Below are 23,614 nucleotides of genomic sequence, written 5' to 3' on the forward strand. Positions count from 1 at the left end.
AATACTCATTAAGCCATTTATCAAGGCAAAAATAAGCATCTATTTTAATGACCACAACATTCATATGAGGCAGATATGATTAATCCCATTTTACAGGTGAGAAAACTGAGCTCAGAGGGGTTAAGTAACTTGCCCAACATGGTGAATCAGCGCTGGAGCTGGAATTCAAAATGAGCCCATGCTTCCAACCTTCATTCAGCCTCTATTAGATTTATTGAATTGCCCTCTTTTGCAGATGGAGAAAGTGAGGTCTAGATAAAGGTACCCTCCCACACCCCAGAAAAATGAAACAGAGGCCCAGAAAGGCTCAAGGTTATATGGCTGGTCTCCAGGCACCTGGTCCAGAACGCCTCCCTGAACATCTTGCCTACTCCCTGTCTCAACTGCTCCCAGTCACGCAGGAATGTGGCATTGCATGACATTTTCAGGAGGTTCTATTTTTATATTAAACACAGAATATAGGAAATTATTTGCAAAATAAAAAAGCTATTTCCTTTTTTCTCTGGTGGATTGGATTGAGATCTGTCCTGACAAGATCTGGCTACTGTAAGGCTATCTCTTCAACCTGAGGTACCCTTGACTCACACATTTTAAAACCTAAAATAATATCTGGAAAACAGACTTTTAAGTGACTGACATTGTTATGTGGTGGCTACAAAAATGATGGAAAACTACTTATAATGACATGGAAAGATGCCTAGGATATATAATTAAGTATTTTTAAATGACATGGGGCAGATCATTTCTCATTTGGATAAACAGAAAAGGAGAGATAGACAGATAAGTGAAGAGACAGGCAAAGAAATGTATACTATTTTTTCTGGGATGCTATAAATTATGGTATATGAATAATTTTTTTGGAATGATATAAAAGAAACTATTAACAGGGATCACCTGTGGGGAGAGGCACTATGGGAAGGCAGAAGGAAAGGAAACTTTACTTTTCATCTTATGCCTTCCTGCCCTGTCTGAAAATTTTCAGTGGGCACACATTGCTTTTATTCTTAAAAAACGACCAACGGACATATGTTCCATATAACACAAATAACTAAATTTCAGATGTTCCAGGGGAGAGAAAAAAGCAAGTATTGAGGTTCTTATGAGGCTAACAGGATCATGAATGGGAAGAGAAAGCACTCTGTAAACTAAAAAAAGGAAGGTATGATGGATACAAGATATTCACCATGATGATGAGCAGGGTAATTAGGACAATGAAGAAAATAATAATCGAAGATCAAAAATTGTGGGGAGGCTGGGATGCCACTACAAAATAGAGCCAGATGGCATCAGCTGATCTGTTTTTAACAGGATTTAACATTAAGTAATGTACCCCCCAAAATGTACACCCAGTAAATTAAGGCTGTAATTCCATCTTGGTGTTATGGTGACATGAAAATCCACTCAAGCTTTTCTGTCAGGGTTTATGAAGTTATCAAAGCCCCTTGATGGAATTACAACACTATTATGTACAGCTGGAGGGACATTACTCCTTATCTTAACAGCAGTTAAAAGCACAGTGGCACAAAAGGGCACTAAAATACCAGTTCCTCATCAGTGAGCCACAGGGAACGAGCACACATGTGCGCCCGTGCATATACACACACACAGGCACACACATACATGTACACTCGTGTCTGTGTTTATCTATATTAATGATTACTGGTCTGAGGTGCAAAGTCCGGCATATTCCACACTGTATCTTTCGCAAGATTTAACAGAATTGTCCTCAGCACGGTGTCTGAAACGACTAGTGCTTTATCACCTTCTGGACATAAAGGAATATTGGCAGGCGGTCAGTTTTGCTCCCCAGCATCTCTGTCCCCCAAAAGAAGCCATACAAATAACAAGCCATAAAAACGACTTAAGATATTTAAAAATAAATAGCACAATGGTTATGAGCACTGGGTCAATCTTTAGAATCTGGCTCTACCATCTACTGTTTTACTTTGGGCAACATACTTTCCCTTTCTCTGTCTCTATTGCCTATAAAATGAAGATAGTAATGAAGCCTACTCTTTTGGTTGTTGTGAGGATTGAGTGAGATCATATTGGTTAATTAGACAGAGTCTAGATACAAAGTAAGCCCTTTGAGTTCCACATAAAGAAGAACAACAGACACCTTTTTAACTACAGTAGAAGCCATTGAGACAAAGCAGTTAGTTGATTAACTAAAAAGCTGAATAAAGGGAGGAGCATAAACATCATAGGTATATACTTTAAGCATCTTGTTAACTTAAAATATATAAAAGTAAGTGCACCACAGATCTTCTGATGGAGGACCAATGTCTTTTCTGAGTGTGGGTCTGCTGACTGAGCTCTTCGTGTTCTTTCTGGCATAAACCACACCCTAAAGGTATAGTCAATGGCTTCTAGTTTTAGATCTTTAAGAGCAGAGCAAGAACTTAAAGATCACAGAAAAGCAATCTGAGGGCAGAACTTGTCTGTATTTCCACAAATATTAATACCTTCCCAATCTTTGATAATTCTTGCCCATACTTAATTTGATAGCGTTTCTAAGAGATTCTCCTAGTAAGTCTTTGCCAGCATTCAAATTAGGTCTTGCCTTTCATGCTCATATTTCATTCGTGTACACATTATTTAATTAAGTTATGGAATTACAACAATAGGTATAACCAGCATTGACAGTTTAGAAATAAATACAACTGCCAATTGGTAACCACTAAAGAACTGGCAGTTATGAGCATTCAATGTGTCAAGGGCATCGGCAGCTTTGTTTTACTGACAGAAGGAAGAGCATCAGTTAATCTGCCAGGTGGGTGCAGGGCAGGTCCATGAAGAGAAGTTCTGCCACGTGTTCCCGAGTATCATGGCAGAAAGAGGCAATGGAGCTGAATGAGCCCTAGGTGTCTCCCACAGTGACAGTTCTGACTGACATTCTTAAAATCCCCTCACTTCCCTGTTCTCAACTCTTCTTTGTCATCAACACTAGATACAACCCCAAAAGCTCTCTAAGACCAGGGATGAATACAAATTGTGCACCAAAGAACCAGAAAAAGAGCAATTTTTAATATAAACATAGAACATTTTGACATAACAGTAACAGTGTTACTGCTAAAGGTTTACAACAATTATCTAATTAAATGGCATGTGGATGTGCGTGCCGTTGGAGGCTGCGGGCAGAGGCAGCCTCAGGCAAAACATGAAGCTTCCTTGGCTATCACACGCCCAGCCTCAGAAGACAGGGCTCTTTCACCTAGCACTCCCAAACCCAGATGCCCATTTTACCTATATTCTCCTTGCTCTCCCCTGCCCCTCCTCAATCTGAACCTAAACAAGCTCTTCGGAGCCAATCTAATAAACTCACTCATCCACAGTACGAACAATTAATGAAATTTAATGTTATCTTTCCCAAGGGATTGTATACTAGAACCAATAAACAAAGTAGGAGGTGACATGTTAAAGGAATAAGGGAATAAAATTGTGCAATTACAGGACATCCAGGGAGATTTAGGATACTCAGAAGAATCATACCAGCCCCTCTGAAATCACACTAAGCAAGAGACCAGGTGTTGCATGTTGTAAAACAGGTTGAGAAACTAGTGCCAATATGGTTTTGGAAATGCCATTTATGAAATATGGTAAAGTCTTCAATGTTCTTTGAAAATACAAACTGGTCTCTCAAGACTCTAGGCTTGATGTCAAATTTTCCTGAAAGACCCCCACGTTACACGTGTACCATGCATCCTTGGAAACAGCCATAACAATTTATGCCCAATGAATGGAAAAGAATGTTGATTTCACTCGCTTTACGACTTGGGTGACGGTGGGCTGGTAACCAAAAATGTCTGTGCTTATTTTCAGAACTGATACCATGACCGTCTATCAGCCACTATTTGTTGAGTTCCCACAAGGTGACGACGATGGATTTTGTCTTTGGAGGGTGTTAAGGGCTGGGAACCTGGACATATTTTCAGCTCTCCAGGACTCTGCCTTTTTTCAGACTGAAACTGAGTGGCTGAGGTGAGGCTAACCTACCGATTGGGGAACAGATTGGCCTGAAAGATGTAGATATCCACAGGGAGCACCCAACAAAAGTGTTAACCACAAAACCACTTGACTCCAAAATTATTACTTACTTTATTTGTATGGAACAAAATATGAGCTAGGAATATAAATGTGAACTGAGGACAGGCTGTTGTTAATATCTTGAGAAACAGAGTCTTCCATTCAAGTTTCTTACCTAGTTTGTACCTTAATCCCCATGTTGGTAGGACACAGATATTAATAGTGCCTATCTCTTGGGAATGCTGTGAGACTTATGTGATATTTAAGACACATGCCTTACAGTTTAACAGCAAATGAGAGCAGACAGACAAGGTGGGCTAGCGACAGGCAATGGATGCTTATATTAGATCCAACACAATAACCAGTAACAAAATTAATTAATAATTAATAATAGCTAACATTTACTGATGGTGAAAAGTACTTACTATGTGGCAGGTACTGTTTTTTAATATATTACCAAACTTAATGCTCACAAGACTTCTTTGACGAAGACACTATTATTATCTCCATTTTATAGACAAGGAAATTGAGGCACGGAGAGGTTAAGCAACTTGCCAGTGTTGCACACAATCAAGTCTCAGCAAGTTTCAAAGAATTCAAATCATACTGAATATGTTCTCTGTGCACAATGAAATTAAGCTAGAATCAGCAACAGAAGGATGACTAGAAAACTCCCAAATGTTTGGAATTGAAACAATATGCTTCCAAATAACTCATGGGTTAAAGGTGAAATCACAGTGAAAATTAGAAAATATTTTTCATTGAATGATAATAAAAATTTAATATACCAAAACTTGTGGAATATAGTTAAAGCTGTGTTTAGAAGTAAATGTATAGGGACTTCCTTGGTGGCGCAGTGGTTAAGAATCTGCCTGCCAAAGCAGGGGACATGGGTTCGAGCCCTGGTCTGGGAAGATACCACATGCAGTGGAGCGACTAAGCCCATGAACCACAACTAGTGAAGCCCGCGTGCCTAGAGCCTGTGCTCTGCAACAAGAGAAGCCACCACAATGAGAAGCCCGCGCACTGCAACGAAGAGTAGCTCCCGCTCACTGCAACTAGAGAAAGCCCACACGTGCAGCAACGAAGACCCAACGCAGACAAAAATAAAATAAATAAATAAATTCATTTTTTTAAAAAAGAAGTAAATGTATAGCTTTAACTGTGTATGTTAGAAAGGAAGAATGGCTGAACTCTCAATTGATCTAAGTATCCACCTCAAGAAGTTACAAAAAGAAGGGTACCCAAAGAAAGTAGAAGAAAATTATGAAAAATAAAAGTAGAAATCAAGGAAATAAGAAACACACATACAATCAAGAAGACTGACAAAGTCAAAGCTTGATTCTTCGGAAACACTGATAAAATTGATCGACCCCCACCAAGACTAATCAAGGAAAAAAAAAAGAAAGGAGGCATACATTACATCAGGAATGAAAAAGGCCTACTGCTATATATGCCATGGAAAACAAAAAGAGGATATTTTCTAAACTTTATGCCAATAAATTCAGAATTTTACTTAAAAGGATAAGTTTCTAGACAAGCTCAATTTATAAAAATGACACCAAAAGAAATAGAACATCTTGATAGACGTAAACAGAAGATATATTCTTCCCTCAGTGTTTTAAGATGCTGTTCTGCAAAGGAAGGCTGTAAATATATCTTGACCACTGTTAAAATATTATTATAGAATCGTATTTGAAGTAGCTGCAAGCATTTTCAGGCAGGTAAGAACACTTCCAATGTCACTGCCTATGGCAAAATCACCTAGCTTTGAATACTAGGATTTTACTTAAAAGGAAATTAAAATCCAAAGCCAAGTTTTCTCCTTAGTTCCAGTAAGTCTAAAATCATTTTAATTTCACTCCTCAGATGTCCGGGAAAGACATGGCATCTAGAGCCCTTTAATCTAAAGTTTATAAGGTCTCAAAATTATGATGATGTTGGACTTTACTCTTCTCTCTTAATCTCTGTAGATCATAGAAGAGTTTTTAGAGTTTGTTTAAGTAGACAGAAGTGTTACTGTCGCCTATTTTACTGATACCTAACAGTGTAAGTGATTTACCCAGGGTTCCAGTGGCCACTGATGGATGGAGCTAGAACTTGAACACAAGCCTTCAGACTCCAGATTCAGTGCTCTTTCCAATTCTCTGACACATTGCTAGAGGAGCCAAAACTCAGCCAGATTATTCTATGAATTTTCAACCTATTCATAGTAGGCACAAAGTCTCTTAGAGTGTTGGTGCAAGCATAGCCATCTGTCAGCTGGGGCTGTGGGAAGCTGGTCCTCAGGACTGGTTTTTTCTATGGGTTTCTACAAACTAAAATTTTCTTCAGTGAGTGGTGCCCCAGAATGATACAGGGGTCTTATTTCCTTCATAGCGCAGTATAACATAAAGACAGTGTCTAGTCTGGAGTTAGGGTCACCTGGGTTCAAATCCTAGTTCTATCATTAGCCAGTTATATGAATTTGAGCATGCTGCGTAATCTTTCTCTTTCTCAGTTTTCTTATCTGTAAAATGGGAATGACAATAGCACCTGTCTTATAGGTGTTCTCTGCTGTTTGTTTTTGGTCTTTTTTTTTTTTAATGAGAAGATACACAAAAGCACTTAAAACAATAACTGGCACACGGTTAAGTTCTCAATAAAACAAGATATACCTTTCTTCTTCCAGCCCATCATCACATCTAACTTTATCTTGGCTTTAAATTTTAAAAACCAAAGTCTATTTTTGCTCACTGTTCTTTAAAGCAAAACATTGGCATTTGAACCAAAATGTCCCTCTGAATACTTACATAGTGCCCAGAATAGAGGATTTACAGCTGAGCAAATCATGTTAGCTCCACTACAAATACTTTCAGGAAATGGCAATGTGGGAGACTTCATTGCAGGACTGGGTCCATGTGCCTAGTTGAAATGAGTTAAGAAACCATGGAGGCAACATACAGATTTTCCCCCCAGTATTTTTGTAAGTGACATTTTAAAATATTTCACTTGAACTTCGTCATATCCATTTACAGAGATTTATTAGTGAAAGGTACTTCACGGTAGGGAATGACCAATAGGTGCGTGGTTAGAAACCCAAACTGCACCCAAAACTGCTTAATATAAAACCAGGATGGAATGAGAAAAAGAAGGATGTGCATATATCAAGTATGATGCAGAGGGCTTGAAACTGAGATTCAGTTCTCCTTTCTCATGACAGACTACTGACCTTATTTTGGGCCTCCAAAAAATCAGCTGTAAATTTGCAAGATGTGAAAACAAATCTTGAAGTTTTGTTGGGAGTTCATGTTCTTCTTGAGAATCTTCCCCTCTTTTACACTCACAGGAACATCAAAAGCAGCCCCCCATTTATGCCTCAGTTAGCTCCCCCTGTATTCATCAAAATAGACTGTTTCCACTCTCTCCAGTAATCCCAGCAGTCTGGTCTGCACCTTCTCCAAGTCCATTCCCAGGCATCCACATCAGGTGCGCTGTCTCAGGGGGTAATTTTAAACAACCATGCGCTCAAAATAAATGCAGACGCTCTGCTATGTTGAAAAACAAAAAGTCTTTAAATGCATGTTATAGAAACTTCTTTTGTGTTTTGGTGGTGAAGTTGAGAGCTGTTCTAAACATTTATTGGACTTCAGCGGATATATCAGAGCGGTCATTTTCAACCTCTCTAACTCTCAGTTTCCTTACCTGAAAAATGGAGTCAACCCTCCCATCTTGCAAGATGATTATGAGGACTAAATCAAACTACACACCTTAAACTTCCAGCACAGTTATAGGATGTGTGTAATACTTGGTAGCTAGTTCTGTTGGAGGTATGATTACAGATGAAAACAAACCAGGGTTAGTTAGACTTCAGATACCTCCACGTACTGGTAGAGTGATCTTAAGCAAGTTACTTAACCGCCCTGGGCTTCAGTCTCCTCATCTGTAAAATGGGCATTAAATAGCTACTTTTTAGGGTTGTATGAGGATTAAGTGAAACTAAATAAGATTGTGTGCATAAATACTACTGAATGGGCAACAAGGAACACTCACAAGCAATTAGTATGTACTCAGCATCTGATGAATATTTAGTAACCAGTGGTACATATTATTTGAAATGGTACTGAAGCTATAAATAATGTGAATAATTTAAGACTGATGACTGTCTCCGGACTGGAAGGCTGGAACTGAGCTTTATTCAGTAAGTGATTCCACAAACCCTAGTCTGGTCAGGCCAGCCCACTGCTACCTCCTGAAGGTGTCAAATCGTACTGCAAGGGACTCGAGATCCGAGCTGGATCAGAGCCTGGAAACAGCAGAGACAAGAGTTCCCATCACTGGGAGAATCACTGAGTTTCAGGGCTGGAAGGGAATTCACTACCTGGCAGGCAGGCAGCAAAGACAACATTCCAGGGAGATGCACCTTGCGATGGAGAAGAGAAGAAGCAAAAAGGAGAAACGGACCCCAAGAGAGGATGGAGAAAGACAGACGTCATGGCGTACAACCTCTGCAAACTCAAAAGGCGCGTGTTCCCCACTGTTCTCTTGAAATGATTCTGTCTTTGCAATAGGGGAGGCTAGAAAGAGGCCCCCTCGTGTGCCCTCCAGGTCCAGGTGCTTTTCGAGCACTGTCCTGCCGGTGTCTCAGGCAGGCTGCGTGTTACCCCATGGGGAAATCAGACACTCCGCGAGGAGTGACTTTTGACGCTAAACACTTTGGCAGCCCCAAGAAAGTCTCAGGTTCTCTGAGGGACCCCTTTACAGCTCTGGGCTCAGATCCTTGATTTGATCTGATGTGTTTTAATTAAATTGCTACATTTTTTTTCCCATTCCTTCTTTTTAGAGAGGAAACCTGAAGAATATAACCAGGCTTCCAAACGTAAAGTCTCAGTGCAACGAAAGTTAGCATGACCCAATCAAGAGGAAAAAGAAGCCTGCTGCAGAAATGGTCAGGTTTAGGAGGCCTGAAAGAACATATTCCCTGAGAAATTCATGGTCACCATGTCAGTGAATATTCTTTTCTGCTATCTTCCCTCCTTTCCATTAGTTCCCTCCCTTTTTTCTTCCTTCTTTCTCTTCTCTCTCTCTCCCTCCCTCCCTTCCTTCCTTTTTCCCTTCCTCTCTCTTGTCTCTTCCTCCTTTCTTTCCTTCTATTCTTCCTTCCTTCAATCCTTCTTCCCTTCTTCTCTCCCTCCTTTCCCCCCCTTCCATCCTTCCTCCCTCCCTCCCTTCCATCCTTTCTCCCTCCCTCCCTTCCATCCTTCTTTCCTCTCTCCCTCCCTCCCTCTGTCCACTTTTCCTAAAGAAAATAGCTTAACTCTGGAAGACTTTGCTATTTGCAGCCAGCAGGAGACAAAGCCTCCACTTCCATATCTGAGGTTCACATCTGTGGATTCAATCAACTGTAGATAGAAAACTGAGGGGGGGGGGGGCGGATACCAAAAAGTTCCAAAAAGCAAAACCTTGGACCTTGGATTTGCCACATACTGCCAACTATTTACATATCATTAACACTGTACTTACAACAATTTATACCACATTTACATCGTATTAAGTGTTATAAGTAATCTCAAGATGATTTAAAGAATATGGAGGATGTGCTTAGGTTATACGCATATATAATCTATACAAGGGACTTGAGCATCCTTAGATTTGGGTATCCTTGGGGGTTCTGGAACCAGTCCCCTGCAGATACTGAGGAAGGGCTGTATTCCTGCAGAAATTGTGAATCTGCGATCAAATCAGGCTCGACCTAGCATTCTTAGCAGGACTGCCCCTGCGTGACTGGGTTGGGCCTTATTTAAGGAGAATGTATAGATGGGGGGGATCAGGCTGTTGGCAAGGGCTTCACCTTATTTCACTGAATAATTCACCCAGGACTAGGAGGAAACTGAAATGGGAGCTGCAGCACATAAGCCCACCTGTCAAAAACAAATTTTAGGGAAGAATGAATTTCTAAAGAGAAATAAATTACAAAAGGGAAGTGATGTGGGTCACCAGGGGTTTAAGAACTCAGGTTCTGCAGTCTGACCCGTTGGGGTCAACTCTGGGCTTTGTGACCCTGGGAAAGTCACTTCATCTCTCTGTGCCTCAGTTTTCAGATCTCTAAAATGGGGAACACAGTAGTACCTGCCTCATAGGGCCGTCATGAGGTCTAAATGAATTAATATGGAAGCCCTACATAAATGTTTGTTGTGATAACATTGAAGGTGGTGTCTGCAAATCTAGGTCTTTTCAGGGAGCGTAAGTGAAGGGAAGCACGATAAATGAAAGATGAAGTGGACACGAAGAGAAGAAAATATTATCTGAGACTTCTTCCCTTGTTTGAAAATTCTCGTATTTCGAGAAAAGTGGGTAAAGAAGGAGGACCCCCACCTCCCACTGGAATTCCCGTCTAGAAGTGTTATCTTGCTGCAGGAATAGCTGTGTGAGGGGCCCCCCCAGTCAGGGGAGGGGTTGCCTTAACTGTTACTTAGTTTAAATCACACTCTCCCTCCAGCCTAAGTAAAGGGGTCCCCATGGTCCTTCCCCCTCCGCTGGGAGAGGGAGGAGCCCAAGAGTGCCCTGGAGGGAGGGGCGGGCCTAAGACACAGTGTCCAGAGGCTCCATCTGCCCTTCCTAGAAGCCAGGGCCTCCCCATTCTGTGTAATAAAGAGTTCCTTGTCTCTTAGCATACACAGTAATCTCTGAAAGACTGCACTCCAATTTGAGAGTGAGCCAAGAGCCAGTGGGAACTTTTCTAGCAAATTGGACAGGGAGACAACAATACGAAGGGCAACTGGATCAAAGCTGATTCACTTTGTTATACAGCAGAAACTAACACAACATTGTAAAGCAATTATACTCCAATAAAGATGTTAGAAAAAAAAAATGCCTTTTTTTTTTTTTTTTTTTTTCTTCTAGAAAGTCCTATCCCCGAGGCCCGAGGCACTGCTGGTCTGGGATTCTTTTCACCAGAAGTTGTCAGGATAATACAGATTTGCTTTTCCAGGGTTGAGTGACAGGATCTGGGTCCCCAGAATGTAACTGAAAAACCCTGTGACAAAAACAAATGTTGGAGTCTCAAATTTGACCTGTCATTGTGATTCATAAATGTTGGCGCTTGTTTTTTGTCTTAAAAAGATATTGACTCAGCCTATGTAGCACCATTTAGGAGAAAGAGTGTGGATAGGGAAACAAGGGGGGAGAAAGAGTGTGGATAGGGAAACAAGGCGGGAGAAAGAGTGTGGATAGGGAAACAAGGCGGGAGAAAGAGGAGAGGGAGGGGAGGAAGGGGAGGAGGAGGACAAGGACCAACCTCTCAGGATGGGCACCCCACAATATGCTCATGTTTGGGTATTGTACCAGGAAGTAAAAATAGGCACAGGAATTTCAAGCTCCTTTAGAACAGAAGAAGAGGCCATCTCTGCCTAATACAGGACTAAGTCCCTTGAAGGCTTCTTAGAAAATGTCATGTAAAATGCAGAGCTCAAAATCCTATTAACATGTCCTTTAGCCTTTTAGACTTTATGTATTTCTTATCAAATAGAGTTGAAAACACTGTGTACTTCAGGAAATCCTTGTGGCACATTTTTGTTTTTGTTTTTTTTTTTTTGGTTACCTTTTTTTTTTTATCATCTTTATTGTAGTATAATTGCTTTACAATGGTGTGTTAGTTTCTGCTTTATAACAAAGTGAATCAGTTATACATATACATATGTTCCCATATCTCTTCCCTCTTGCATCTCCCTCCCTCCCACCCTCCCTGTCCACCCCTCTAGGTGGTCACAAAGCACCGAGCTGATCTCCCTGTGCTATGCGGTTGCTTCCCACTGGCTATCTATTTTACATTTGGTAGTGTGTATATGTCCATGCCACTCTCTCACTTTGTCACATCTTACCCTTCCCCCTCCCCATATCCTCAAGTCCATTCTCTAGTAGGTCTGTGTCTTTATTCCCGTCTTGCCTTGTGGCACTTTCTGATATGACTTCTTGACAATATGACTTAGGTCACCATCTCCATGTAAAATGCAGGTGTAAATGAAAGGAAAGAAGCCAGCAACTCTGCTGGAAGTGATGTGGCAATCATAGTTTCCATGAGTCATATGGCCCTGAACAAGTTATCTGCTCTTAGTGTCCCTTCTGTAACTAGGAACAGTTACTTTTCCTCCTGAAGTTTATTATGTTCATGTATGTCTAAAGGTTCAGGAAGGTAGGTTATGAAAGCACGGTCTTACCTTTGTCATACAAGTTCTGAGTTCCCATTTCCTGAGAGGCTGCATCTTTCAACATGTGTCATAATTCAACTATGGGACACTTCATGTTATCTTCCCACCCCTGTATTCTCAAAAGTAGGAACTTAATCTTACTGTGGGCCAAACACAGTCCTAAGTTATTGCCTTTATTAACTGTTTTGTATAAGGTGGGTACTATTATTATTATTCCATTTTACAGATGAGAAAACTAAGGCTGAGAGGTAAAGCAATTTCCCCAGGATCACACAGCTGGTAAAAGCTGGTATCTGAGCACAGACAGCTTGGCTCAAAACTCTGTACTCTTCCCATTATACTATCCTGCTGCTCAAGTGAACAAAATTGCCAATTTGGCCAAAATTGCTCGTAGTTGATAAAATATATCTATTTTCAATTGCTTTGGAAGTTCATTTCCTCCATTTCTTTAAAAAACAAAAGCAAACAAGTAAAACCAGAAAAATTTCTTACCCCTAAGGCCTGTGTCACTGTTGGTCTGGGACTCTTTCCCCCTTGATGTTGTCAGGATAATACTGTTCACAAAGTATAATAGATACGGATTTGCTTTTCCAAGGTTGAGGTAGCAGGAGTGCCACATAAGATCTCTACTGCTACATAACAAATTACCCCAAACTCAGTTTCTGAAAACAATAAACATTTAGAATCTCACAGTTTCTCTAGGTCAGGAATTCAGTAGCAGTTTAGCTGAGTGGTTCTGGCTCAGGGTTTCTCATGAGATTACAATCAAGACATTATCTGGTGCTACATTCATCTAAAGGTTTGACTGGGGGTGGAAGGTCTGTTTCCAAGATGGGTCACTTATACCGCTGTCTTGACAGGAGGCCTTATTTCCTGGCCACATGGACCCCTCCATAGGGTTTTTGGAGTGTCCTCATGACATGGCACTGGCTTCCCTCAAGCCCTACAAAATCCTGCTTCAAGAGCAAATGTTAAAGTCTCAAACGTAATGAATAATTTTCCATTGATAAAATGTCAACCTTGGTTTTTAGTTGGGGTCTCCATACCCCTCTGTATTGGCTGATTTTCAGAATTCCTATGTAAAAGAGAACTTGGATAAGTCTGTCAGATGGTGTTATTGTGTTAAATTGTACCCAAATTCATTTGTTGAAGTTCTAAGCCCTGGTATCTCAGTATGTGACTTTATTCAGAAATAGGGTTGTTGCAGATGTTATTAGTTAAGATAGAGTAGGGTGGGCCCCTGATCCAATATGATTAGTGTCCTTATAAAAAGGGAAAATCTGGACAGAGACACACCCACATGGAGTACACCAGATGAATATGAAGGTGGACATCAGAGTGACGCATCTACAGGCCAAGGAATACCCCAAGATTGGAACAAACCACCAGAACCTAGGAGAAGGGCATGGAACCGAGTCTCCTTCACAGCTCTCAGATGGAATCAACCCTGTTGACATCTTGATCTTGGACTTTCAGTCTTCAGAACTGTGAGACAATACATTTCTGTTGTTCTAAGCCACCTAGTTTATGGTACTTTGTTACAGAAGCCCTAGGAAACTAATACAGATGGTAAGGAAAAAAACAAAACAAAACAAAACTTGACACCTCTAGTACCAAAAGATCACTAAAGGACAAGAGGTGAGGTTCACTTGCATCCATGGGTTGACCACGGGGCTTTCCTCAAAAGATTATATTGTGTCTTTTTCCTGCCACCCATTAAAAAAAAAAAAATCCATTTGCCCTTCCAAAAGCACATTCCCAAGTAAAACTGGCAAAAACTCAGAGTGGACAGTCAAGGTTTCCTGATCTCGCCCAAGAAAGCGGATATTTTATTACTCTTTCATGACCACAAGGTATTTCCTAAGCTCATTAAGCACATTTTTCCTGCACAAGATCTTGTCTTAATAAGGCCCCCAACACCCCATTCCTCCAGCCTCCGTCATCAGGCAGGATAAAAGGCTGAAGTGGAGATGAGAGGGGGCTCTGGAGAGTTCCAACTCTGCTTGTTTATTTTGAGACACACTTGTGCTCCGACGTGGGCCATCACAATTGTGGTCAAAGCATTAGGAATCTGAAGAACATAAACAAAGCTAACTGTGGCAAAGGGCCAGGATAAAGGAAGGGCCAGGATGAGGTTTTCTCCAGCATTGTACAGGGAGGGCAATTTTGCATAGCCTTTTATATGATAATCACAGTCCCTTCGTCTGTATTGAACTTTGCAGCAAGAAGAAAAAATAAATAAATAAGGCTGACTAATGGCTTGTTTCCCCAGAGGCAGCTTTTTATGGGATCATATGTTTTTTCAGCTTTTCAGTCACAGTTTCCTGCTTGGACGTTAGGAGTCCTTGACATTGGCTATGGCTTAGTGCACTCTGGACAGCAGCCCAAGCCACCTCAGAGCAGCTGGAGAGGGGTCCAGCTGGACCACGGCACCTTCCCAGATCACAGCAATGGTGAACGTGGTCCCCTTCGATGAGCTGCACTCAGCGGCAGGCCTTTCAACACCTTCCAGGTCAAGCATGACCCTTCTTATCCGGTCGTAGTGAGAAAAACAAGGGTCGGGTGGATTGGAGCCTGTGACAAACAGTCTGGAGGCATTCAAAAGCAAGAACAGCAGCTCTGAATTGCTTTTGTTCCTGTTCCGTTCATCACTGCTCCTTCCCAGGATCAGACGGGACTTTTGGAATTGGACTGTCTTGGGACTTTTTAAATCCCTGCTCTGCCACTGGGTGACTAAGAACAAGTAATTGAATTTCTGAGCTTCCTTTCTTATCGGTAAAATTATAAGTGATAAAACCTGCCTTATGGACTTCTTATCGGGATAAGAGACAATGTTTGTAAGACACCTGGCAGATAGTAGGTGCTAAGCAAGAAGTAGTTAGTGCTAAGATCAAGTGTCCCAAACACCCCCTCCTTCAAGGCAGATTACCATATGGAAATGTAATGCAAAGTGCGTTGGAGCCCAAAATATCCTGAAATTGGGCTGAGTTAACAAACAAGCAAAAGCCATAGTCCTCCAGCACCCTCTATATGGCTTTCACTTTATTTCACTACTTTTGAGTGGGAGGAAATTATTCTGGAATGCCTTCTGTTTTGCTCCCCCTTTGAGAAGGCCGTAGAGCAAGGGAATCAGGATGGAAGAAGGAAGAGAGACAATTTGTGTTCTTTATTTTTCCCACCTTGGATTGGGTGGTGGAGGGAATGAAGAGGTTGATTAAAATGCACCACCCTCTTGGTCTTGGGTAATTGCAGTTTAATTATACTTGGGGCAGTGGTTTTATCATATTAAATTTGGGGGAAAGTCACAAGATGAGTCATGGAAAATTTTTTGATAAAATTGTGGAAACTTGGGACATTCGTGATTTTTTTTTCCCCTTGCCTCACTCCTTTCCTACTTTCCTGATCCACCCTCTTCTGCCTGCCAACAGGCCTCCCTGCAGGGAGCCATGCTGAGAAGGCTCCCTTCCCACCCTCAGCATCTACTCCCTGGGCCTCACGCTTTGCTGAGCCTCACAGTCCGGCAACCTCTTCCCTGTATTCTGGCAATATTGGAGCCCATCTCCTTCCAGGGGGCCAGCTGGTCACACAATTAAGTTATGGAAACCAGTTGCATGCTCCAGACCATAGCTTTCCAGTTGCTCCCATAGAAGAACCAAAAATCTCTTGCCTTTCTTCATAGATCATATTCCCCTGTCTCCAAGTTTGTTGCGTCAGAAGTACTGGGGCGTGTCCTTGGGTTGTGAGGACTTATTGAAAAGTCACTCGATGTTCTACCCTCTCATTGCCTCTCTGAGTTCCAGCCTTGAAGTGACAGGCCCATATACAGCCCATACGGTTGTAGAGGTCCCCCCCAAAGAGATTCTGAGACGGATAATGGTCAGAGGACGGCCAAAGAAGGGGAAGAAGTATCATATTTTTCCTTTCCAGAGAAACACACCAATTCTGCAATGGCAAGCCTTTTTTTTTTTTTAACCTAAAACGTTTGCTAAGGTAATAATAATTATAATCACAATCACTCATTTTTATAGCACATTAAAGCTTATACACTACTTTCACATAATTTAGAATCAAAATGCTATGTACTCTTGATGTCAAAGCATCCTCAAAAACTATCCTGCTGGCTATTTTTCTTCATCATGAAAATATTCTCCTTGACAATTACAGAACAGTTGGTGCTGACTCAATTAGAGCCCATATCAAGAAGATCTACTCACTTGAAGACAGAAACTATGGGCCCAAGTTTCAAGAAATCTTTGGACATGTTCAAAATGCCCTGAAGTGACAGTACATTCAAAGAGAGTAGGGGTGGAACAAATGTCAACATAGCTCTGACATAAACTAGACAAAACATACTTTCCATTTATTAAGTATATTCTACATGCAAGCAAGGCAACTTGCTAGGCCCTTTACATATAATTATGCCTAAACCCCACCATAACTTTACAAGGCAGACAGAAATGAAGGCTCAGAAATGTTAGGTGACTTGGTAAGGCCACAAAACCAAAAAGTCAAGATATCTCAAGCTCTTTCCATTGCAGTCATGCAAAGTTGGTTTCAAAGGATTATGGCTCCATGGAATGTTAAGGGCTATTCCACAGAAAGACAAGGGTTCTGTGGTCAAATAATAAGTTAGAAAAATGGTGGGTTGAGCAAGGTTTCTTTCACGCAGGACCTCTTCAAGCCTTTAAAATGCCAACGTACATTGTGAATCCCCAAGAGAAGAGTAAGATTAAACAAACAGTGAACCTCTTGACAAAGGAATCCTTAGAGCAGCATTTCCTTAGAACAGTGATTTTCAAAGTACAGTCTCCAGACCAGCAGCATGAGCATTACTCTGGGACTTGCCACACCCAGACTTACCAAATCGGTCTGGAGTGGGGTCCCAGAATCTGTCTTTTTAGCAAGTTCCCAGGTGATGCTGGTGATGCTGGGATTCTGATGCAGCATATTTCTCAGGAGTAGTTTTCCAGGGAAGGCATTTTAGTAAACCCTGAAATAGAAGTACTTGTGTGGCACTGACCTTTGGCTATTTGGTTCTGGTAGCAAAAGGAAAGACAGGAGGACAGGCTTTTACTGGGGCAGAAAGTTGCTCTTTCAGCTCTTACTCAGGAAGGGATAATAGTAATTGTGGTTGTGATGGTTCCAAACTAGCTCTTGGAAACTGGAAAAGCCCATTTTGGCATTTCTCACTGCAACTGGCCAGGGTATTTGTCATGTCTCAGCTCTAACTCCCTGATGGGTTGCCCTCCTTCGATACACAGTGAAAGAGTCAACATTCTGCCCCCATCATGGATTTAGTATTTCCCAGTTTTCCCATTCTTGGTAAGGGGTGTAATAAGGTATGGATAAATCAGATACCACAGGTAGAGAATTGAGGGCCTCACTGCATCTGTAATATTTGTGACAAAAAAGAAAGCAAGAAGGAGTGAACTGTATGATTCAGAGCCTATGCTCCAAGCTGGTGTGGACCCAGGCATATACCCATATTCTCTCCTCCCCACCCCAGAAGGACCAGGCGTGGCAGGCGAGCAGCACCTCTTTTGTGTACAGCTGGCCTTGAAATGGCCAGCATGGCCAGTCCACGTGGCCATGCAGACTGTTTTCTCCAATCAGGCCAAACTTGCCGAAACCATGAACTCAACCTGCCCCAAAGAGGGTTTATTTTTCTTTTTCTTTACCAACAATGTTCTGTAGTAACCAAAACTCTGGTGGTCCTCAACACACAGACACTGGAAGAAGTAGGTCGTTCCAGGAAGCTATTCAAATGCCAAAAAAGACAAAATGAGATGCTATCCGTGGGATCAGCAATTTTGCAGATAAGTAACTGAGGAATAGGTGAGTGTGCTCTAAAGATGTTACGGTTTCATTTCAATCTGTCCCATGGGAACTTCTACTGCATTGCTCGGAATAAAGCATCCCTGAACATTTTTTCTGACCTGGAAATCAGCCTAGCCAACATCTGCCAAACCTTCCTAAAAATAAATACTGGGTATACTCACTACCTGGGTTGTGAAAGAAAATGTTGGGGAAGCCCTAAGACTTTGGATTTATATAAGAATCACCTGTAACAACAGAAGACTGTCTCCTGCTGTGTATGGATCATAGACACCAAACCCACCTCCGAGTTTTGACTAAAGGCTTTGGAAGGTTTTAGTCTCTTGGCCCATTGCAGTGATGAAAGGGACTTCTGAGTCACAACTACCACCTAAAATCCAGGAAAAATTATGGGCATAGAGTATTTGCTTAGTTTCCCACCGCAGATTTGGCACTAAAGTCTCAGCAGCCTTGGGTATACATATAGTGAAGGGGAAGAAAACAAGAATTATTGAGCACCATTGCATATACATTACTGTGCTTTACACAGGGGGCTTCGTTTGCCATCAGCAACACCTTATGAGATAAATAATTATTATCACCGTTTTACAGATGAGAAGACCAAGGCTCATGATGTTACGTTACTTAACCTACCTAACTTACCACTCTCCCTCCTATCTCACACACACACACACTACTGCGTTAGGAAATCCTTAGCTTAGCCCTATTTTACTATTATGGCACGAAACACTTGTCACACTTTATTATAAGTGCTGGCATTTTAAGTGATATCTTATTGTATCCCAATGACTGACACATATAAAACACTGCTGAATGAAAAGATGAATTTCTCATTCCAAGCCTTCTTGCTTTCAATTCAAGATTCTCTTCACAGTATACTATTAACCAATAACAGTGTTGTTGGGTATTTTTCATCCTCAGTCATCCTAGCTCCTTCATGAATTAGCAAATTTCTTGAAAAGAAAATGGATACTGAAACGCTTTAAGAGACCTCTCAAAGTGCTGCAGAAGGCACTTCAGTTCTCCTTGCCTCGGATAAACCAGGTAAAGTAATCTTGCTGTATGAGGACATTTATTCATGCATTTATGTTCATTCATTCACCCATTCCAATAATTCTTCGTGGAGCTTCTTCCATGTGTGAGGCAATGGTGCTGGGAGTGACAGAAGGGGCTAGGCAGTGCCTCGCAACAACACGGCTTACAGTCGAGGGGAGAGGAGAATGCAGCGAATACGAGAACATGACATAGGCAGGTAGGAGTGCCATAAGAAGTGCTTGAAAAGCAATGTGGGAATTCGGGGAGGCCAAGGTTACATCAGGTGAGGGGGAATCAGAGAAGGCTTCATGGGGGTGGCGTCTGACATAGGCTTTCATGAATGGGTTAGATTTGGTCAAAGACGAGGTGAGGGGAACATCTTCCAGGTAGAGATAACTGTGTGGGCAAGAGCACAGTGAGGTGGGGAAGACACAAATAGGTTTAGGGAAGGGAGTCTTATTCCATTTTCCTGGAACAGAAAAGACACAAGAGAGAAAATAACACAAAAGAGAAAACTGGCAAATTAAGTCAGGGTCAGGTCAGGAGGAATATGCAGCTAAACTGAGTAGCCACAGTCATTGTCATTTCTATTGTACCTGTGATTCCAGAGGAGCTTAGGACCCATCAAGAAAGCCAAACTTCCCCCTGTATCCTCAGACTAGCAGCTCCCCTACAGAACGGAGCCTTGGCACCTGGTCCCCCTAGCATAGCACCTGGGACATCTTAAGCCCTCGATAAAAGTATGTTGGCTTGAATTGGGAGGACATAATAGAAATATTTCCAGGGGTGGAATTTGGGGGTGGAGGGAAGGTGCACGGCAAAGCTTTCCTTTAAAATCAAACGTTTAAACATATAACGCTGACCACAGCCTACGTATTAGAAATTACTCTATCCTACTGCCCAAATTCCTATGACACCCAGAAATAATGGTGTAGCAACCACCGCCCCCCGCCCCCCAATTCAAGGCAATGTCCTAAGATACCATAGCAGCATTCTCCTAAGTGTGCTCTCCTCGGGGGCATTCAAGCAAGTATTACTCTATTAGAATCTAATGTAAGCTCCAAATACAGCTCCACTCGGCAAATGTTCATTTTACTCCAGGAAAGCAGTGGTCACTAGGAGCAGGCATGGAAGGAAATATCTCATAGCATAGGAGGATGTTACAAAACACTAGAGATGGTCCCAGGTCTGGTTTGGACCGGGAATTATGTATTTTGGTGAGTAGGGCGGTGGTGGTGGACTGCATGCCCTCAGTGACATTGAAAAATGCATTTTGAAAAGAAGCTGCCTTTTTCCTGAGGTTTCAGGGCCAGCTGTGCTGCTGCAGCCGCAGCTACAGAACACGGAAGAAGTTGGGGCTGAGACTGGAGGCCTACAGAAGAATTTTTAAAGACCAGGATAGAGTGGGTGCAGTCAAGATTTTTTCATGTATTTGTGGAGATCAAGCAGAGCTTGATGTTTTGCAAAGCTTCCACTGAACATTTTTTTAAAGTAAATTAGCATGTATATTAAAATATACAGGTACCATAAGGAAATAAAGATAGGAAGAGGCAATCTGAAGTAGTGGGAAGCAGGAATTTTCCAGCAGACAGTCCTATGTACAAATACTGGATCTGTAACTTCCGAATTTTGTGGCTTTCAGCAAATTATTTAAATTCTTAAGTTTTAACTTCTTATTACGTTAAATGAAGGTAAAAGCAATTATCTCATAAGATTGTTGCAACAATCAGGGAATAATGTAAACAAAACTTCTAGCACCATGCCTGGCAAATAGTAGGGACCCCTAAGTGAATGGTAGTGAATTTTATGATTACTAGTTCATAATCTCAATTTCTAATAATTTGGTGTCAGGTTTCCCCACTACGTCTAAATTTGTATAAAATGGGCTTTTCACGTATCCTTATCTCTAAACTCAGTTTTCAGAGAATCGTGGAAACTGTGAGTTGGAAAGAAACTTAGGAGTCATATAACCCAACCTGGATATACTCCTAAAGGACAAATTCATATCCTTTCCTAAAACATCTTCCTGGCACGCAAGCTCTCTCTGTGCACCAAAACCAGCCCTTATTTATATGGTCAGAAAGACAGGATTCTGGAGAGGGAGGGCCATGGAAGCACTCTGAAGAATACCAAGTGAGATTCACCAATACATGGCTTCTCTGTGGAAGGTAAAAGAAATCCAGTCATTTGGTAAAAGCAATTGCTGTTTTAAAAATCTATTAAATACAGTGTTTGACACAGTAGAAGGGGTTATAAATAAACAATAAATCATGCAATTATTACTGTTTGAATTTTGGCAAGATAATAAAAAGAGCAGGGGTATAATCAGGAAATAATAGAAAAGATCTGCAAGGCACCCCTGCAATTAGCGAAAAACAGAACTTGGCTTCGAGTTGGAGCCCCAATATGGCTCTCATTAAAGAGCCTTGGGACCTGTTCCTGGGGCAGACCTCTGCTAGCTTGGGGAGAAGTGAGGTAACCAAAATGTCAGTGCACACTCCACCCCCCCACCCATATTCAGATAATCTTTTACTATAGTATTATAACCACCTGGGCTGAAATGACTACCTTATGCCGAGTGAAGACCAATCCACGGTTTTCCGAAACTCTAATTGAGATGTTTCCTGTTCTCAGCTTTTTGACTCTTTCCTTTGTAATACCATAAACACACACACACACACGCACACACACACACAAACACACACACACACAGAGGCATTGTGCAATGGGCCCTTTCACTCATGTTTCCTTCCCCCTTTCCTTTCACCTTCTTTTATTAATGGTACCTCTTAAAGAGATAAATGCTCCCACACGAGTGATACCACTTAAACAGATAAATAGTCCACACTGGAGAAACACAGAGAGCATGAGAGAAAACCCTGTCTTATTAGACTGGAAACAGACACACTATATTAATGCAAAAAAATCAGCATATGGTTCTAATAGGCTTTCTTAAAATGATTTATCAGCTGTGATTAAGCCCTCAACCAGCATGTCTATCTTCATAAATAAAGCAAAAGTGTACCTTGCTTTCAAATGTATCTGCAGTATCTTATTACCCAGCCCCGTGCAGTGCACTTCACTTACAACACAGCTCTGGGGAGCCAAGAATTTGCGTGCAATCACAAAGTGTGTGCCCTAAAGAGACTGCCAAGATTTAGGACTCTTATCTCCGAGATAGTCTTACTAAAAATCCATTACAGTGAAGGTTTGTCCCCTCTCTCTGTGCCATGGAGTTCGGCATGGCTGAAATATGAACAGGTAATTAAAAGGATATGCCTGATTTTACAGTGAGCCCGGTGACACAGAATCACCAAACAGCTGTTGGGAAAGGCATTTGGCACAAGGAGCAGGTTACCTCTGCCAGGGGGGTGTGGAAAATGAGGACCACTTTAAGAATCAGAATTGGTCTCTTTCTTCTTTTCTACAGAACGGAAAGACAAATGTAAATATTAGTCATCTTGGTCGGGACCTCATTCTCCGGCTGGCTAATATGTCAGATGGTCTCAGCGGCACAGATTAAAGGGGCTTCACAAACACCCCGGGCAGGGGATGAGGAAGTCAGGGCTAAGACTTCCAAATGAAGGAGGAGGAACTGGGTGAAAGAGTTATGAGCACAGTAAGCCGTAAACGGATGTTTGAAAACTGTACTGAGTCAAACATTTCATGTGTACAGGGCATGGCTCTGTTGGAGTGGTTATTTACTCTTTGATTAAAAGCCAGTAAGTCCAGGAGGATGAGCTGAATAAATCCCACAAAGCATCCAAGGAAAGTATTTTAGTGGCGAACTTACTTTCAAGCCATTCCTAACATACACACAAAGCCCCATTCACATTCTACCTTCTAACACCCACCCGAACGCTAAGATCAGAGACATATAGGATGTCCCCCGTTCTACAGGAGCTTCTCAAGCTTTTCTCTACACTTTCAGTTTGGCTGAAACAGAAATGTGCGATCTCAGAGTTCTTTCACAGCAACAAACCACTGTTTCACGATTTAGGCAAATTTGCTGAGGTACTGTGAGATATTGTTAAAAGGCAGCAGACGTTAGGAAGGGCAAATTTTAAAATCTCAGAAGAGAAAATAGTGCTTGGACTACTCCATCAGTATTGTTAACAGATTGTTTTCTGTAAAATACACCAGTCCATTGTATTAGGAGTGTGGCACGGGTAGCTGTAGTCTGTGAGTGTTAGACTCAATTAGAAGAACGGCACTAATGAGGTCAAAGCAGCTCTTCCCTCCTGTGATCACAGACTGCACCCCTGGCCCTGGCCAGCTGTCTGGCAATATGTGCTTCTGGTCACAAGGGGGTCCATGCGCGGGCGTGTGTGTTTGGATCTGTGCAAATCCATCACCACTAATGGGAAATCACTCCTAAGTTCACACCCAGCTGATGGGCAAATCAGGCGTGCCATCTTCACAATCAGAGGGCAGCAGGCAGCTGTACTTGGACATCAAATGTTGTTAAAGCTGGTGTTGAATTGCACATGGTAGGCAATACTAGGTAATGGTCAGAAAAGCAAGGAATTATT

At 41.7% G+C, this 23,614-nt stretch overlaps 1 protein-coding gene across 8 annotated transcripts in view; it reads right to left on the bottom strand.

Annotated features, from left to right (window-relative positions):
* The window catches only part of CREB5 (cAMP responsive element binding protein 5), a 404,519-nt gene that overhangs the window by 278,834 nt on the left and 102,071 nt on the right, over window positions 1-23,614 (bottom strand). Inside the window, exon 1 of one of the 8 annotated variants that reach the window (XM_059933706.1) lies at window positions 17,073-17,202. The exons of the other annotated variants lie outside the window; for them this stretch is intronic. Coding sequence (XP_059789689.1) covers window positions 17,073-17,159 — 87 coding nt within the window. The 5' untranslated portion in view covers window positions 17,160-17,202. Of the gene's footprint in view, window positions 1-17,072; window positions 17,203-23,614 lie in introns of those variants that run through there. 8 annotated transcript variants of the gene reach the window in all.

This window comes from Balaenoptera ricei, chromosome 9 (assembly GCF_028023285.1).
Source record: "Balaenoptera ricei isolate mBalRic1 chromosome 9, mBalRic1.hap2, whole genome shotgun sequence".
Lineage (NCBI taxonomy): Eukaryota > Metazoa > Chordata > Mammalia > Artiodactyla > Balaenopteridae > Balaenoptera > Balaenoptera ricei.